This window comes from Barbus barbus, assembly GCF_936440315.1.
Source record: "Barbus barbus genome assembly, chromosome: 14".
NCBI lineage: Eukaryota > Metazoa > Chordata > Actinopteri > Cypriniformes > Cyprinidae > Barbus > Barbus barbus.
In genome coordinates, this window is record NC_136742.1 from 8,195,945 (window position 1) to 8,214,445 (window position 18,501).

Genomic DNA, 18,501 nt, shown 5'->3' on the forward strand with positions numbered 1-18,501 from the left:
CTCGACATTTGTGGGACAAATCAGTGCCAACTTACAAACATGACACTTTTAAATGTGCAATTCTCAAGCTCTGTAGAAGATGGACATTGTGTAGCACCAAAGTCTGCACTGTAATACAGTCTCATTTCAAGCCTGAAGTTTGCTCTTGAGGGACTGGACTTTGTTTGAAAGCTTTGAATCATTCAGTTCCAAGAAAAGTTTTTGGAACACCTCAAAGGTGTACTTCAGCTGTCTGGGATAATCGAGATTCAGCGCGTAGGTCAAGCCAAGGAGGAGAGAGCAAGCCCTTGCAATATCTCCAAGTCCTGTGATGACTTCCACACCCTCTATGACGATCCCAATGTTCTTTGGGCTGTTGCTTGTAGAAGCTCCAGGCTTTGGGGTCACAGTAATGGCCATTATGACCCGTTCAAGTTCCTCCAAGTTCTCAGTGTCCTGCAACATGAAATTGTTATTGTCTTAGTATAAAACTGTCAGAAATATATTGCAAGCATTTCACATTACTATAAAATACATTCATTATTGTTTTCATAGCTTATAAATCTATTTTATTTTTTAAATTTTATTTTCTCGCAGGCCTTGAGTTCAAATTGTTCTTTGTTTTGTTTTCTTCTCTATTTTGATGTTTTGTAGTCTACAAATGTTCTTCCATTGTAATGAGGGATTTATGCTGTTCTACTATTTTCTATTTTCTATATTTTTCTATAGTTCTCTATGTACAGTATCATCATTTGCAAGTTGCAACAAAACAGTGAAACAACAGTGAGAAGTTACGTTACCTGCCTCGGGAAGACGAGCTCCACACACGGGAAGAAAAGCCAACGGAAGTGCGTCAAGTGCCGTCTTGAAATATAAGATGCTCTTCCAGCGATAACCCCAAATATTTCTCTTTATGGAACCTTAAAATTAAACCCAATGTACTTAACGCAATTTCATAAAAACATACTGAGGATATGATATTAACACGCAAAGGACCTAGGAACCATGATAAGTTAGTGGAAATGCTAACCCACATCCTTCAATATAAAAGTTTGACTTCAATACATAAGAATTCTTACAAAATGTATAATCCTGTGTTCATATTATAGCGCAGCAAAATCACACTAAGTTTCTACGTTACATTAGTTATATAGCCTTTCAACAGAAGCCAACTTTGTGTTGCTGCTGAGTCTCTTTTTCTGTGATAACTCATTTTATATTGTAATATACCACTACATGCGTTCTTCACTAGCCCAGTGATAACAAAAGAAGTTTTCTTACCTTAGTCAACCAGTTTAATTTTGCAAGATGAGCAATGTGGAAGAAGACGAACATTCATTGTCTGTAGCCTACTCTCTTCATGCCTTGTGGCTAGGTAACGTTAGCCTGCTGCATTTTTTTTTTATTTTCTTTTTTTAAAAAAAGGCGCGCTTTGACAGGAAGTGCTTTTCAATTAAAATTTGCCTGATTACATTAATTTGAATTCACTCAATATTCTCTCCATTTGGGATTAGATAAATATAATGCTTAAGTTTTATTTAACTACAATGGGTAGATTTTATTCCAAACATTTTTATTTGAAATTTAATTAAATATTTGCCTCAAAATCCAAAACACAATTATATTGAATACATTTTAACCAAAAACATTAATTGAAATCTATATGACCACAGAATCATTTCTTACAGTGCTGCTAACCACTGTGACCGGATCATTTAATCAGTGAACCATCAGTGAACCAATCTGATCCATCTGAAGTGGATCAGATTCATAAACGAAACACTGGTTTTGTGAACTGGTTCAATCCAATAATTGAAAAGATCTGACTGACAAGAATAATGTGTTCAGATGCAACTAATAGCATGAACTAATCATTTATAAACATAAAAAGCTGTCAAACTCCTTGTGTACCTGCCTACCTGTATCACAGAAAACTAAATAAAGCATACTTCACTTAGCTATGGCTGGCTGAATCTTACATATTGCAAATATATAAGCCTATGTTGTATATCTGTTTCCTGGCAGCAGTGTGTTATGTTGTTCTTGGACAGTTCATTCTTCTCTTCCAAACTTGGACACAGAGCTACGCACGTTATATAATGACATCTAGTGGAGGCAGTGCACTGGCTCATTCAGTGAGTTATAGATAAGGCCATTGTTTATACGTCCACGATAAACATCTCGAGATATGTGAACATAAGTTAACCAGTGGGATCACTTTTGGTGCTGTGAACTCTCTTAAACCATTCTGAACAATCGCATTAGTTCAATTTGTCCATGTCCCACATGGTAGGGAGACCGGGAGTGTTGTAACACGGGGTTAGTTGTAACACGGTCAGTTTGACAAGTCAGAAAAGAGCTGTGGTCATGTCATCAATATCATACACTGCATTCACATTTTTAATGTTACAGAAGAAGTGGCATGTGAATGTGAGCAACATTGTATATTTTATGACCAAAAAACCTGATTTTCAGGAAAGGAACCAATATTTTTCAATAAGATAATTTTTTGCCTAGCAATCATTGTGTTGTAGATACAATCTTTTAACTTACATAACCTAAAGTAGCTGTTTGTCTAGTTTAATTTGATACTTTGCATTCATGCTAACTTGAAACCCACATGCTAAAACAGTTAGCTATGTTATGGCTGCTTGGGGTGGGGATAGTTGTAACGGTTCATTAAAAATGTTACAACCAACTCTTAATGATTACAATGAGTCCAGTTATCCAATCACATCCTCTATTGAGGCAAAGTCATGTGAAGTTTTTGTTGCACATCGGGATTTATGTAAAATTGGTTTCCATCATAGTTTATGTGCATAACTTTTATTTGGACAAAAACACTATCCGCCTCAAATGACCACATATTTAGTTTTTTGTGCACATTTTTAGAATTTCTGCGCATCTTGACATTTCCATCCAGCATTCCAAAATTCACTTAAAAATAAGTAGATGGCAACACAGCTAGTGACTGAACCCTTATGTGACAGGAACACAGCACACACACACACAAACACACAGCAATTGTTTTTGTGCTAAATTTAAAAGGAATACAATATAATGTTTTTGTTACTTTAAATGGTTCACTTTATTCAAAACTGAATTTTTTTTGTTCTTCAATAAAGTTTTTGCATAAATTGGAAGTGTGGGTCTTATTTCAGCAAATTACTTCACACTGTTACATCTATCCTCAGCCTGTGTTATAACTAGGTTGTAACAACGGAACTCTTTGTATTTGACTTTAACTCACACAATCTGTGATTATGCAGTACACATCAAAGTGAGTTTTATTTGTAGTAGATAAATGTGGCTACGATATATCAAAGTTCGAGAGATCTAGCACAAACAACCACTGAGTTACTGATGATCAAACAAAAATTGTTATACCGTCCCCGGTCTCCCCCTATATAAAAATTTCCACCATATAATTCAAATGATGAATTGTGTTTAATATGATTCTGTAGTAAAAAAAAAAAAAAAAAATGTTAGGGTACAATTAATCAGATATCAGCAAGGTCCTCACACTCTTCACCATCAGGATACGTGGAGCAAACCAATGAAAGATCTGATTTTGCCAGCAGCTAAAAGTTTTTTTTTTAAAAGTAAATATGAGTTCAAACACCAGCTATAGTTTGGCTGGTGTGAATGTGATATATGCTATTTTTTCAGAATGGAAATCCTGAGGAAATAATGCATGTCTACAGTCTTGATCTCTGCCAAGAACGTCAATGTCTAGACGGTTTGCATGGTCCAGTCTACCCCTGCTGGTTGATGTCATAACTACACCATTATAGGGGCAAAATGAGGGTTGTCTATGGAAGGCCGTCAAAAAGTAGCCATGCATGCTGACAATTTTTTTTTTTTTTTTTTGCAAGAAACATTAAATTAAATGATAAAATATATACTATATATTACATATACAAACCCTATTTTTAATTTATTTTTTAATGCAACTACTTATTTCCACCATCCTAGTCTAGTACATAATCTCTACATTTGCTTTTCAGAAAGCATATTATCACATTTTGTTCAGTTGGTACTTTGCTAACAAACTACACTTTATAAACAAATATTTAATTAAAAAAGGAAACAATATTCAACACAGGATATGTATTTTATTATTATCATTTATTTTTGTGGCAGTCAAATCTTGTAAGGAACCAGTTTGGCCACAGCTTACATTATACTTTCCAGGTTTCACATTCAATAATGTTAACATTCTTTCCATTGATCTGTTTGCTATTATAACATTTCATAAGAGTCATCTATTATCTTCATGCAGAAAGGTCATACGCTGGCCTCACATATGTAAAGTTTGCAGTGTTCATATCTACACAGAGGGGAGAAAATCCACAGGAGTGGTACACCATTTCAAATAATTCTTATAGATTGATTGCACTTTTTAGAGATTGACAGTTCGTGGTCACTACACAGTCATTTTATGGACGAAGCTGTATCACACTTGCTTAAAAAAAAAAAAAAAAAAAAAAAAAAAAGTGCACTTTCATTTTGTGCAGCATAAATTTGAAATTGATGGTTCCTGAAATTTACATTACAAAGGAATCATAATGCATTGTTTTCTATTACTACAGTAAACATGAAATATAATTTTCACAAAAGATCATAACATTTCTTGTGTAGCACAGCTGCCAACAATAATTATTCTTATATTTAGTAATATTCAGTTAGCCTACAGGGGCCCAATAAATCCATAACGTTTAAACTGATTAACCTGTAACAGACCCCCTACTTGCCGGTTCCTCCCAACACCTAATCAGATAGCACAACCTATCCCAGAACCCCCTACCACAGGACAATATGCGACAATCACTTCTGTTCACACTAGAGTTTCTCTGAAGAGTTTCATTAATTTCAGATTTTTATTCATACGAATGATTAATCTGAAATTCATCCAAAGATATGGGGAAATCAATGATTTTCAACATTTATTTTGCATCATCTGTTTTGATATAAATGGTCCAGAAAAACATGCTACATGTATACGTTAAATTGCTTTTAACAGTCACATATATAATTCCCATAACTGCATTCTTATTTTGTTATGTGGTATATGTTCTGAAATAGATCAAATTCCACTCAGTCCATTGGGTTAAAACGCTTTATTACACTTGAGACGCCATCTTGTGGACAATCACAGCATCTTCATTAAGTAACTGCAATGGGAGAGAGTGTCTGTTACAGACATCTATTTGTGGAAATTCCACAAGGCAGGTGTTATTCAACGCAGAATGTCCACAGGTTCACATCATCTGCATCAGATATATGACTTCATTCAAGTTCCACGTTGCACCAAGTGGTTTACAAAACCAGAAGTCTCCTTATGTTGATGCCTTCAGAACTACTCAAGAACATTTCCTGAGATAATTTGGAAACGTTAAACTTACAGGTTCATATCAACAGAATGGGGCCTATAGACACATGCTGCAGGGCTTCCTCTGAAAAGCCTGAACTTCTGCGAACTGTGGAATAGTAAGACCAGTCAGAGATGAGAAGCTTCACTTTCACCTGACTGAATTGAAATAGTTACCTCTATTTGAACTGCTCCCAACCGGATTCTGAGCTGCCGGACAGCCTTTGTAGCAACGTCCATCAGCAGTGTCCTCGACATCACAAATAATGACATCACAATGGACAAAAACCTAAATTTGCGAAGTAAATTAACTGTTAATGGGTTATCAGTTCAATCCACAATACAAGAAAAGAACAGTTTTACAAAGAATTTGTATCAATACCCTTCTGGCCAAGGTGTCATCCTCACTTTCAGAACTCTCATCATTATCTTTGAAAGCAAACGTTTTAACTTCAAATCTTTTGAAGTGATCTGGGAGGTCCACTCGGTCATCTGCGATTACAGGATGGAAGCTGGTCTGTTCAGGGTCTTTAGGATTAGCACATCTGGTTAGAGAAGACGAATTAGACCTCGCATCAAGTAGAAATGTTCCACAAATGCATACAATGTTTCAAACATACCCATCAACTATTAAATCCCATTTAGGTTTGGATTCTCGGTCATTGGATAGTGTTGCCCAACAGTTTTCCAGGACTACTGCTACCCTGGAGTCCTTGGAGTGATCCATACCCACCTCAAAATATAGAGGCTGTTTCAGAAACTTTAAAACCGGGTAGTCACCATCATGATAGAAGAGCCGGTAAACCATATCTAGAGGGAGGGGATCTCAAATTATACCATGCATTGCTCAGACTAACAGGCATATGTGTTAATCAAGTTAGTATCTAGTTACTTTTCACAAAAAGTTGCTGCTTATCAATGGCTTATCAATGTAATTAAAAGTCATCATGAAATTATAATGGATCCAATATACTTTATTGGGCATTCTCAGCCTTATTGTGAATGATTCAAGATCACATGTTATTCCCAAAAACAAAACATTGGACAAAGAAACCATTAGCAAAAGTAGTTTGCATACCCTTAGAAAGCCTCAGGCTAACAGTGAGTTCACCCTTCCCAACATCTGCGTGTGGCTCTTTAAAGTGCGAAACAGCATGAAAGATCATGCTTTGAGTGGCGTTTGCGATATAAACACAGGACACCGTGAACCTGTTTGAGATGAGCAGACTTCATTTTAGTCATTGTTGTACTTTACCATACAATTGCTTAATGTTTACAACTTGTATTGTGGTAACCAAGTCATTACTAAGCAAACACTGACACATCAATAAAGGAAACTGAAGTGAATTTAACCCTTAAAATGGACAAACATCTACCAAACACCTGGTATGCCCATTAAACGTTAAGTTAATTTTCTAATTCTTTATTAATAATGAAATAAATTACTTTGTGAATTACTGATAATGCAGACCTAACAGTGCATTTTTACCAGGACAAAAAATTTAGCAAAGGGCACTACATGCTTGTTTAGCACTACATGCTTGTTTTGATGGACAAAGCTTTGTGAGGCTTGCATTTAAAGAAAGAAAAACTAAATTAAAAATTAAAAATAACCTGTATTCCTGCTCAGGGAGTACGGTCTCTGGCAAAAGTACATCTCTCTTCCAGGTGACGTCATTCTCGTATATCATGGTATCCTCAACAAACTGAACAAGCTAAAGAGTTAACGAATCACCTTATTTCATAAACGTTGTGTGAATATTTGATCCGAGCACCCTTGTACCTTTCGGGTGGTTCCACAAGTGGTGACACCAAAGTGAAAATAAGCAAAGTAGTCTTGACTGTATGAGGGTTTGCAGGACAGGTCTCTTAGAGAGAGTTCACCGGGAAGAATGTGGGGGAACAATTCCAGTTTGGGAAGCACCACAGTTATTGTTCCATTAGAAAAACACTCTGGCACCACAACAAAGAAACTCACAATCGTAAAACAGCAACAAGACATCATGAAAGTGACATAAAATACAAACCAACCTGACAATACTACAAAAAAGGGGCAGGCAAGAGAGAACTCTCTGAAGCTCCAGTTATTCAAGGAATCGTAAATTTCCACATCAATTCTTCCCATGATTCCAGCCAACTGAACAGACTTGAAAAATAAAGGTATGAAAACAGTCAGGAGAATTAAGAAGGTAGTATGGTCCTTAGAGATTATTAGAAAACTTCTACTTTTGTGTTTCACAAAAAAAAAAAAAAATAATAAAATAAAATAATATGGCTTTGAAACAACTCCAGTTATTCAACTAAAGCCTCATGTTTTGATTTTTGGGTGAACTATCCCTTTGTATATATGTGGGCATCACTTATGACTGGTTAATTGTGCTCTTGTAAGCGTCACTAATTACTAGTGCAACCCAAGAAATCTGAAGAATACCTCAAAAGCCACAACTGGCGCTAGGAATGGCACAACGATTTCGAAATGGGTTTCATTTGAATGATGCTCATACTGCTGTAAAATCTTATCATTCAGCTCCAAACTTCCCAGTTTAATCTGTACTTGGGAACTTGGGGTGCCCCCATATTTGACATAAATATTGAAGCTGTCCTCATTGCAACTTCCCTCTGCATGTGGAAGGACTGCAGAAAAAGGGACACAAGGTAAATATTAGCACAACCCAGTTATGCACAATTCTAATTCCTAGAGATCTGCCTTGCTGCAGAGTTTACTGTAGTCCCCCTCCCCCCGTCAAAAAAAGTTCTTACCAATGTCAGCTAAAGCAGCTTCTAGTACAACGGAGTGTGAAAATGCTGTATGTTCAGGCAAGATGATGAAACCAAAGACCAAATCAAGTATGTAGGTTCTTACATCAGGGCGAAACATCTGCATTACAGATGAAACCATTTTAAGACAAGGCAATCACACGAGCTAGGATAACAACTGCATATACCTTTATTTGGACATAAGGTTCAGAGAAGGGAACCTGAAGAGCAAAGGCTTTGGTGTCATTCGGAAAGCTGTGCTCTTGCAGGTTAATGCCTTTAATAATGATCTCTGAGACAGTGAGCAATTCAGAGCCAAAGGTGATATTCAGCAGCTCCACATCAGGTAGGAAGTAACCCAGCAATACATCAAACACCCTCTGCTTAGGTTGAGTGTCTGATCACAAAAAAAAAAAAAATTCTCTTGGAAGAAAAAAAAAAATCTCTCTCTACGCGTGTGTGTGTGTGTATATATATATATATATATATATATATATATATATATATATATATATAAAAATTAAAGCCTTTCTGCCCTAAATTCAACTCACAGTCTGTAACTTGGGGTGGCCATGGTGTCAAAGGAGTGGTGATGGGGAAGAAGACCTTATACGTGGTCTCATCCTGGCCCTCCTTCCACAGCAGCTCAAGCATGGGTTCTATGGTGTAACTGACATGGTACTGATCCTCAAGAACGTGACTCTGTAATTAACAAAAAAAAGGTCTTAGTCATTACCTTCAAGTTAAATGGAAAACAGTTGACAACTCAACCTTGTAGTATCCATCAGCAGCCCCAATAGGAATCTCAACAACTACATGGGACTCTTTGAAGGTCACGGCATAGTTACGGCTTTCAATCTCTTCAGGTGTTAGCCTTCTTCCATTGATGCCCATGTGCACCTCCAGGATTTCAACTTCCAAGGACACCAAAGGAGTTATGTGCAAAGGAACTTGCCAATAAATCATTTGACCCACAACTGAAGCGCCATCTGAAGTCAAATCAGAGCGCAATGAGTTGTAGAACACCAAAATGGCAAAATAACGCAAATGTGTGAATGAAATCTCACTAATTGGACAGGCTGCTGCCGACTCGACTATAGTCATCATCCAGCGGTCACGGAACAAGACCACTGATTTGAACACTACCATATCAACATCGTCAACCTAACAAGGAAAAATACTTCAGGTACTACAGAGAAATTAATGCCAATGCTGGCACATGAAACCGTTCATACATTTTGGACAAAGGTTTCGACCATGTTGTATGGGCTTCGCATGACCAGTCGTGTTGGAGAACTCTGAACATTGTAGCCCATCGCTTGTAGGGTCTCTTTATCAAAGGACTTCTCTTCAGGGGTGTACAGTAGGATTTTCCAGAGTTGCAAGTTAGGTATAACTGTGGGCTGTTAGAAAGGAACAACAGAAGATTCTGTAGAAAATCATGAAATTATCCATGAAAAATGTAGAAGACCTACTTACCATTTCTGAAAAAAATTAATAAATAAAATACAATGTAAGTGGTACTTGCGCATGCAATGCTATGGTAGTTGCCAGGATATTGCTTTACGGTTGGGAAAGTGTTAGGAGTATTTTTAGTGCATTGTAATATGGTTGCTAGGGAGATTTTAGTGGTTGCTAGGCCAAAATAGGATCTCACCCCTATTCACTATTGTGGGAACTCCCCTTCAGTCTATAGCTGCTTTTAGAATTGCATAGCATCTGAGTAGATACTTTTACAAGGAACTTACTTTATTAACATTAAATTATATATATATATATATATATGCATCTATATAGTATGGATAGAATAAATGCAATCTGGACATATTACATCTGCCATGTAACCTACAGCATTAGTTGCAATGCATTAGTTTATTTACTTTTTTAGGGAGTAACAGTATTTGTAAATCAATAATTTTAAAAGTAACTTTCTCCATATTGTTTGTAAGGACGCAGTTTTAGATTCAGCTAATGAGATTTGACCCCTTTTTAAAACTTGCAATAGTAACAACACACACTTCTTAAAAACACACAATTTTAGACATCATTTAGCATAAATGGTGTGGGACACCAGTAGCTTACTGAATCACCACTAAAAAGATTATTATACATACCAGCTGTTGTACTGGTGCTGTCTTGATTTCTGGTATTGCATTTCTTACGGACACCTGACAATATAAGCATGCAGGCAGGTAGCAAGAACACAAGTACTACATTTCCATTGGCACATTAGATTACTACTAACACTAAAAAATTCTGGGTTAAATACAACCCAACTGTTGGTTGAAAACAACCCAGCTTGTGTTCTGACCAATATTTATCCAGCACTGGGTTGTATTTAAGCCAGCATTGTATACAGTGTAGTCTTACATCATTATCCAATTAGATAAGAAGTTCCTCAATTTAGCAGCTATCAGTCCTATAAACTATCCAGCTGCCACTGGTCAAACCCTCCACATAATGTCAGAAATGTCCACGTTTTATCAAAAGTTAAAATGATATATTTAAGAAAATAAGTTACTTGCCTCCATGAAGTTTGTTTCACACAAAATCTCACGTGAAGTCATGGTGTGACTGCAGAACTTGAACACTTCATGGACTTTATCAGATAGCGTGGGGAATTCATACGGCTTAAACTGCATGGCTACTCTAAATTCCTTGTCACCCTATTAAAAAAATGGTTATAGGTGTAATTAGAAATAAAACCATTTCCTCAAACATCCACTCCCACATTTCAACTTTCATATTTTCTTAATTATTTACATGATAAACTATAGCTCCAGAGCTAGAGCTGGTTAAATAAATGCTTAATTTATAAAGACACAAACCTGGTTCTCTGCATAACAACTCTGTAGGGAAGCTGACACTATGGTATTGCCCCAAGGATCAGATTTCTGTGTATAGCCACATTGAGCCGCCAGGTGAGGTGTGAGAAGGACTGTCTGTGTGTCATCTGAAACGCCCAGAAGGTCTGAATTGATTCCTGGGTGTATTAAACTCATTGGCACACAAACAAAGGAATAATTAACTTACTGACTGCATAAAGCTCTAAAGGACTTCCTGCACTAAAGGAACCAGGGAGGATAAACTGTACCCTATTTCCAAGACATTCAGCTTGGATTCCATCTGCAATCAAGAAATGTGTCCATTAAGTAATGAATTACATAACTTGACATAAAACAGTGAATGCACAGCATGGCTTACCTGCAGAGGTATCTGCATGAATGCTTATCATAGTGACCATAACCCATAACGCCCTACAAATATAATAAATAAATCAACACATCTCGTGATGAATTCAAACACTCATATTTCCATATCCTAAAACATACCCTATTTCAAAGCATCCCATTATGAAATCTTTGATAACCTTTGTCTTCTACACAAACGCGTGATTGAGGAACTGCGTCTCGTGCGTGTTTCGTCTGATTGCACAGTATTGCGCGCAGGTGAGGAACTCAAACAGCTTGCGCGGCTTCCTGCGCTCGTGGACGGGACTCTCCGCCCTGGTGTGGACTTGTATTTAAAGGTTAACGGGAAACCGTTGGCTCTTGCCTATAGCGATCATGTATTATTTATAAAGTGACTGTTTCTGTGGCGTTTTGCTTCAGTGCGGAAAGGCGCAAATGATTGGAAGGCGCGTGGGTATGTGATCTTCAGTTGATTTTATATTCGCGGTAAGATTTCTCTCTTTTACCATTTCTTCTGATGTCTAACTGTAGTTCTGACTCATGGGAAACTCTGGGTTTAGAGAAACTTCTGGGTTTTCATTCCACGAAATCGGTGCTTTTATTATACAAAAATTATACATTTTTAAAATATAAATTTAAACAATTATTTACTATATTTAATATAATCAATATCTACAAGTAAAATCCTTTAAGTGTACAATGCACGCTTTTGTGAACTTCACTAGCTAGAAATTTGCAAATTAGTTTGAAATTGTCAAACCTGTTACTGTCATCACTTTTCAGGGTAACAGGTTTTGACATTTGGGTAACAGGAATAACATAGATTAGGTGTCACCCCGTTTTTAAAGATTGTCTGTGTAAAATGCAAACATGTTTAAAGGTCACCCTGGGTGTAATCATTCAGTGACATATGAGCATGAGTTACATTTTAGTTGTATTGGTATTGTTACAATTACTGTTGTTGTTAATGACCAGGATAGGATAATCAGTCTCAATAAAACTATTTTTTCCCCCATAACTGATTGTCATTAATGCATCCATGTAAATTCAGTTACATACAAGAGCAGCAACGTAACTGCAGACCTTCACCCCAGTCTTGCAATGTTCAAAAAAAGTAAATATCTTGGTCTGGTTTCAGATGATCCCAGAAAGAACAAGATATGATCATCTTCCTTGCCTAATAATTGAAACAGATCTGTCTATTTGAAGTTCTGTGAGGGGACACTGACTAACAGATGGTCACATTATCTAATTACAAAACCCTTAAAACATTAGATCTCTTAGAAACGTAATGTGCTAAATCAACAATGAACTGACTTAAACTGAAAGAAATTGACTGTTTACTATTGTCATACAACTATGCTAAGTAAGTGCAAAACAATATAATGCAATTTAAAGTTGTAAAACTGTACAGCGCTGAAGAATGTGTGTGCAATCATCCCTGTCAGTCCTGTGACTATGACGTCAATCCTGTTACTGTCATTAATTTCATAAAAATTGTAAAAGAAAAAATAAATTATATATATATATATATATATATATATATATATATATATATATGATACAGCCTTCCAGGTTTTTCCATTTTAACTTTTTATTTTATTTTGGAAAATAAAAAAAAGCCCTTTTTTAATGTATCTCTTGTAAAAAATGTATATGTTTCTTAATTGACGTGTGGTCACCCTCCAAAATTAGGATGTTCTTGGTCATCTGAATGACAAATATAAAAATATTTTGTTAAAAATCCAAAATTTGAAACAATCCCAGTGAAAAGAGGGACTAAAATGCTGCTCATATATGTGAGAACTATCACATAGTTCTAATTAACTATAGTATCTAGTAACGCTTGTGTCTGTAACAGGGTTGACAAAAATACCAAAACATGGTTGAAAACATGAGGTAGATGGTGGGAAATATATATATCCCACTTGCCTGTGTATATGTACAGGGGCATCTCAATAAATTAGAATGTCGTGGAAAAGTTCATGTATTTCAGTAATTCAACTCAAATTGTGAAACTTGTGTATTAAATAAATTCAATGCACACAGACTGAAGTAGTTTAAGTCTTTGGTTCTTTTAATTGTGATGATTTAGGCTCATTCAACAAAAACCCACCAATTCAACAAAAACCCACCATCTCAATAAATTAGAATACTTCATAAGACCAATAAAAAAAACATTTTTAGTGAATTGTTGGCCTTCTGGAAAGTATGTTCATTTACTGTATATGTACTCAGTACTTGGTAGGGGCTCCTTTTGCTTTAATTACTGCCTCAATTTGGCGTGGCATGGAGGAGATCAGTTTGTGGCACTGCTGAGGTGGTATGGAAGCCCAGGTTGCTTTGATAGCAGCCTTCAGGTCATCTGCATTGTTGGGCCTGGTGTCTCTCACAACAAATGGTCTCTGGTGTCATAGATTCTCTATGGGGTTCAGGCCAGGTGAGTTTGCTGGCCAATCAAGCACAGTAACACCATGGTCATTGAACCAGATTTTGGTACCTTTGGCAGTGTGGGCAGGTGCCAAGTCCTGCTGGAAAATGAAATCAGCATCTCCATAAAGCTTGTCAGCAGAAGGAAGCATGAAGTGCTCTAAAATCTCCTGGTAGATGGCTGCGTTGACTGTGAACTTCAGAAAACACAGTGGACCAACACCAGCAGATGACATGGCAGCCCAAATCATCACTGACTGTGGAAACTTCACACTGGGCTTCAAGCAACATGCATTATGTGCCTCTCCACTCTTCCTCCAGACTCTGGGACCTTGATTTCCAAATGAAATGCAAAATTTACTTTCATCTGAAAAGAGGACTTTGGACCACTGAGCAACAGTCCAGTTATTTTTCTCCGTAGCCCAGGTAAGACGCTTCTGACGTTGTCTCTGGTTCAGAAGTGGCTTGGTAGCCCTTTTCCTGAGACGTCTGAGCGTGGTGACTCTTGATGCACTGAGTCCAGCTTCAGTCCACTCCTTGTGAAGCTCTCACAAGTGTTTGAATCAGCTTTGCTTGACCGTATTCTCAAGCTTGCGGTCATCCCTGTTGCTTGTGCACCTTTTCCTACTCAAATTCTTCCTTCCAGTCAACTTTGCATTTAATATGCTTTGATACAGCACTCTGTGAACAGCCACAGCTTTCAGTAGTGACCCTCTGAGACTTACCCTCTTTGTGGAGGGCGTCAATGTTCGTCTTCTGGATCATTGCCAAGTCAGCAGTCTTCTCCATTATTGTGGTTTCAAAGAACAAGAGACACCCGGAATTTATACTGTAGGATGGTCATTAATTGAAACTCAAATGTAAATATTCTAATATTTTGAGATACAGATTTTTGACTTTCATGAGCTGTAAGCTCTAATCATCAAAATTAAAACAAAAAAACTTTTCAAATGTTTTACTTTACATGCAATGAATCTAAAATTTCACTTTTTGAAATAACTTGAACTTTCATATAATATAATTTCATATAAAATAAAATGAACTTTTTTATGACATTCTAATTTATTGAGATGCACCTGTATGCATATATGTATTATGTATGCATATATGTATATATGGACAAAACTATTGGGACACCCCCTTCTAATGAACAGGTTTGATTATTTGGGTCATTTTCATGAGTACACATCTTAATGTTACAGCATATAATGGTATTCTAAGCAATTGTGTGCTTCTAATTTTATAACAGTTTGGACAGGACCCTTCTCTGTATATAAGGCAAGGTTCAAAAAGTGCCTTTCTCTGTTCTAAAGAAGGGGGTGTTTCAATACTTTTGTCCATATAGTGTATGTACACGTCATTGGTGTTTGGTGATGAGTTTTTGGCTCAAGGTATGCATTTAAAGTCACACCAGAGGTTTTCAGTTGGGATCAGGACTTCCATCAGCTGTTTTCTGCAGATAGTCAAGTTCTTCCACACTGACTGAATCAATCATTTCTTTTTGAACCTGTCATTATACATATATAGGCATTGTCATTTTAGAATAGAAAACCGCTGCTAAAATATAAAAGCACACAATTCTCTAGAATATTATTACTGGTGGAATTTACTAAAGTAGTCAAAGCTGTTCATTGGGGTGTCCCAATTTTTTTGTCCATAGTGTATGTGTTCTGTTTGAATAATGTCACTCTTTGTTAACCTACAGAATAAATAAAGTCACATTTTTAATCTGTAATTGTAGTAGGCTCAGACGATATACACTCTGATGTTGTTAAGTTTCAGTCTATGTTGTCTGGGAGGATCTGTTTACAGCAGTGACCGTACAGTTTAAGTTAAGGAGGCCATCGGTCGAAATACGGTTGAATACAATTAAATTAATCATATATCATAATCTATAATAATTCACTCCATTTGAAAAGGTTGCTGTAGAATTTAAGAATCCATCAATCAGAAAGTCATGGCACACAAATGGTGGCACCATTACCTGAAGATGGCCCTGTCAGTCATTACACAGAACTGTTTTTAACGTGTTTGCAAGCAACCACCCAAAATGTCATCTGTCATCATTTAAGCCTATTCAGCCTCATGCCGTTTCAAACCTGTATGCATTTATTATATTTTTGGGCAACAGAAGAAGATATTTTGAAGAATGAATGGAACAAAACAACACTAGCCTTTTGACTTCCATTGTATGGAGGCAAAACACTGAGACATTTAACAAAATAACTTCTTTTATTCCACAGAAGAAAGACCGTTTGGAATGACATGAGTGAATGACAACTGAAATTTCATTTTAGGGTGAAGTGTTTCTTTAATGTCAAATATAATGTCAGCTTAATGGCAACTTTTTATCAATGTCAATAGTATATGTAAAAATGTGTATTATATTATTTGTGTACTTTTTCCAACACAATCTCAATGCAAACAATTTTACGTTTTGGCGAATTGGTGGCTAATTCGTATCTCATTTGTATGTTTTTGTATGACGTGCTTTGCCTCACTGATCCTGTGATGTGACGTATATATTTTAAAGTACCATATGATAAAAAATCCCCCCCAAAAAAACCAGATCATCAAAATAACATGTCATACTGCAGGACTATGATTAAACTAAATTAATCTAAAGCAGGGGTCTTCAACTCTGAACCTCGAGAGCCACTTTACTGCAGAGATTAGCTTCAACCTGGAGCTACCTACCTACCTGCAAATTTGTAGTAGCCTAATCCTGAAGACCTTGATTAGCCTTTTCAGGTGTATGCGATTATGGTTGGAGCTAAACTCTGCAGGAAAGTGGATCTCGAGGTCCAGAGTTGAGGACCCCTGATCTAGAGTTCATATGCTGGTCAAATTTATTTGATCAATTTAATTGATTTAGTAGTTTTCTGTGTTTTTGATGTAGCTAACATTCACATTTCTGTTGTTTTAGTAGAAAATGCTAGTATATCATTGGCAAGACTACCAGATTCGATGAATCTGTACCACCAGGGCCAGATTAACACTTTGTTGTACCCTGGGCAACAATATTCAAGGGCTCCATCATCACGACCCCAGGATCACCATAATATGGTCATATATAGAATATATTACTGTAATATACAGTAAATATACTCAATACTTCAAATCCTAACTGTCATCATATTTTGATTTAAAAATATTTGAATGCTCATAGAACTACAAATGCACCAAGTGCGAATAGCATATTTTTTTAGTGACAGATGCTATTTACACTAAGTGCAAATAGCAATGGATTCTATTTACACTGTTAAAATAGCAAGATTTTCTGCTATTATACTACTTATTGTAAATAGTGGCAATTATCTGCACCTCAGTATTGTAGTACATTATAAAACAGTACGCAATAATAACGTACTGAGTGTAAATTATAATTTTAATTCAAATTTATTAAATGGATGCCACCTTATTGGGACAATAAAGCCCTCCCTACACCGACCCTAACCCTACCCAATACTTTATTTTCAACTTTTTGATTATTTCCTTATTTTTTATTGAAAATGAATGCCTTTCTGATGCGATATGAGATTTGAAAAGGGAGAAAAAAATGTTTGGCAAAAGGTGGGATCGAACTCGGGTCGCTCGCGTCAAAAAACATGCGCCTTACCATCTACGCCACTGAAACTGATGTTGAACTAACTTCTTTTTTTATTGTTGACTAACCCAATCACACGTTAGTGGGCGGAGTTAGTGTAAATAGCCTTTGCCAACAAGATGGGCTATTTGCAGTTAGTGTAAATAGACACTCCGAAAAAGGAATAGATAAGCAACCACTTTCAAACCATCGTTTATTTAACAACACTTATTCCCAATAGAAATGTATGGAATTGATTGAGCTATCACAGAAGACAAGGCAATCAAGTTATTAGTTATTATCCGGCCTGTAAACGTAAGCTATCGCAGGCGGTGTAGAAAAGTCCTGGCTAGCTGAGTTATCCTCGTCGTTGACGGAAGCTGACTTAACAGAACTGTCGGCAACATTAACAGGAGTGAAGAAATGACCTATTTTAGGTATATACTTTAAATTTTCAGCATTTCTGATGTCCTTTTCCTTTTTTAATTTTCGCTTCGCGCTCCAACTTAGCTTCTCCATTGTGTCTGATTTTTTTTTTTTCTGTTGTAGCAACGCCTGACGTCACGTAACGCGCTCGGCGTAACCTTTGACCCACCTCATGCGGACTGACCAATGAGGAGAGGGTCTTTCACTTGAGGCCCTCTCTTCATTGGTCAGTCCGCATGAGACTGACTCTCAACCAGTGTTGGGTGTAACACGTTACTAAGTAACGCGTTACTGTAATTAAATTACTTATCCACTGAAAAAGTAAAGTAAGGGATTACTGTTCATTTTTAGGTAATTTAATTACAGTTACTTATAAAGTACTTGCGTTACATACAGTAAATAATTTCAACAGTTCTAAAAGCAATATTGAATTTGAAATCTAAATTTACCGTCTAAAGATATTGAATGCAGCGGCTTTAACCCTCCGCGTGCGGGTGCGTTCACTTTCAGATTTTCCTGATTCACAGAGAAACCTTAAATACTCAAATCAGGGCCGGCACCAAGAGGGGGCATTCGCGGGCAGAGTTACGGTGCCCCCCACTTTCCATCCTCTCCCCTTCTTGCTGAACGTGATCGTTTCGAAAGCGAAAGTGAAACCGGTAAAACAGCGCACATAAGAAAGCGATTGCACGCTTTAGCGAGCGTCAGAAACTGCACGCAATCACAGATTGCACGCTTCCCATCCCACCCCGAACCCCCCC

The 18,501-nt window shown here is 36.8% G+C and overlaps 1 protein-coding gene across 1 annotated transcript; it reads right to left on the bottom strand.

The window, feature by feature from the left end:
• Nucleotides 1-5,388: 5,388 nt before the first annotated feature.
• LOC306879944 (uncharacterized protein) lies at nucleotides 5,389-11,342 on the bottom strand (the record flags this gene model as incomplete). The annotated part of the gene is made up of 18 exons (XM_079433175.1): nucleotides 5,389-5,459; nucleotides 5,528-5,639; nucleotides 5,733-5,895; nucleotides 5,971-6,160; nucleotides 6,429-6,559; nucleotides 6,965-7,056; nucleotides 7,134-7,303; nucleotides 7,886-7,984; nucleotides 8,111-8,228; nucleotides 8,296-8,504; nucleotides 8,659-8,809; nucleotides 8,879-9,096; nucleotides 9,175-9,271; nucleotides 9,343-9,510; nucleotides 10,222-10,275; nucleotides 10,633-10,773; nucleotides 10,936-11,090; nucleotides 11,312-11,342. 18 exons carry the CDS (start codon nucleotides 11,340-11,342, stop codon nucleotides 5,389-5,391), a joined length of 2,370 nt encoding a protein of 789 aa, XP_079289301.1.
• Nucleotides 11,343-18,501: the final 7,159 nt, after the last annotated feature.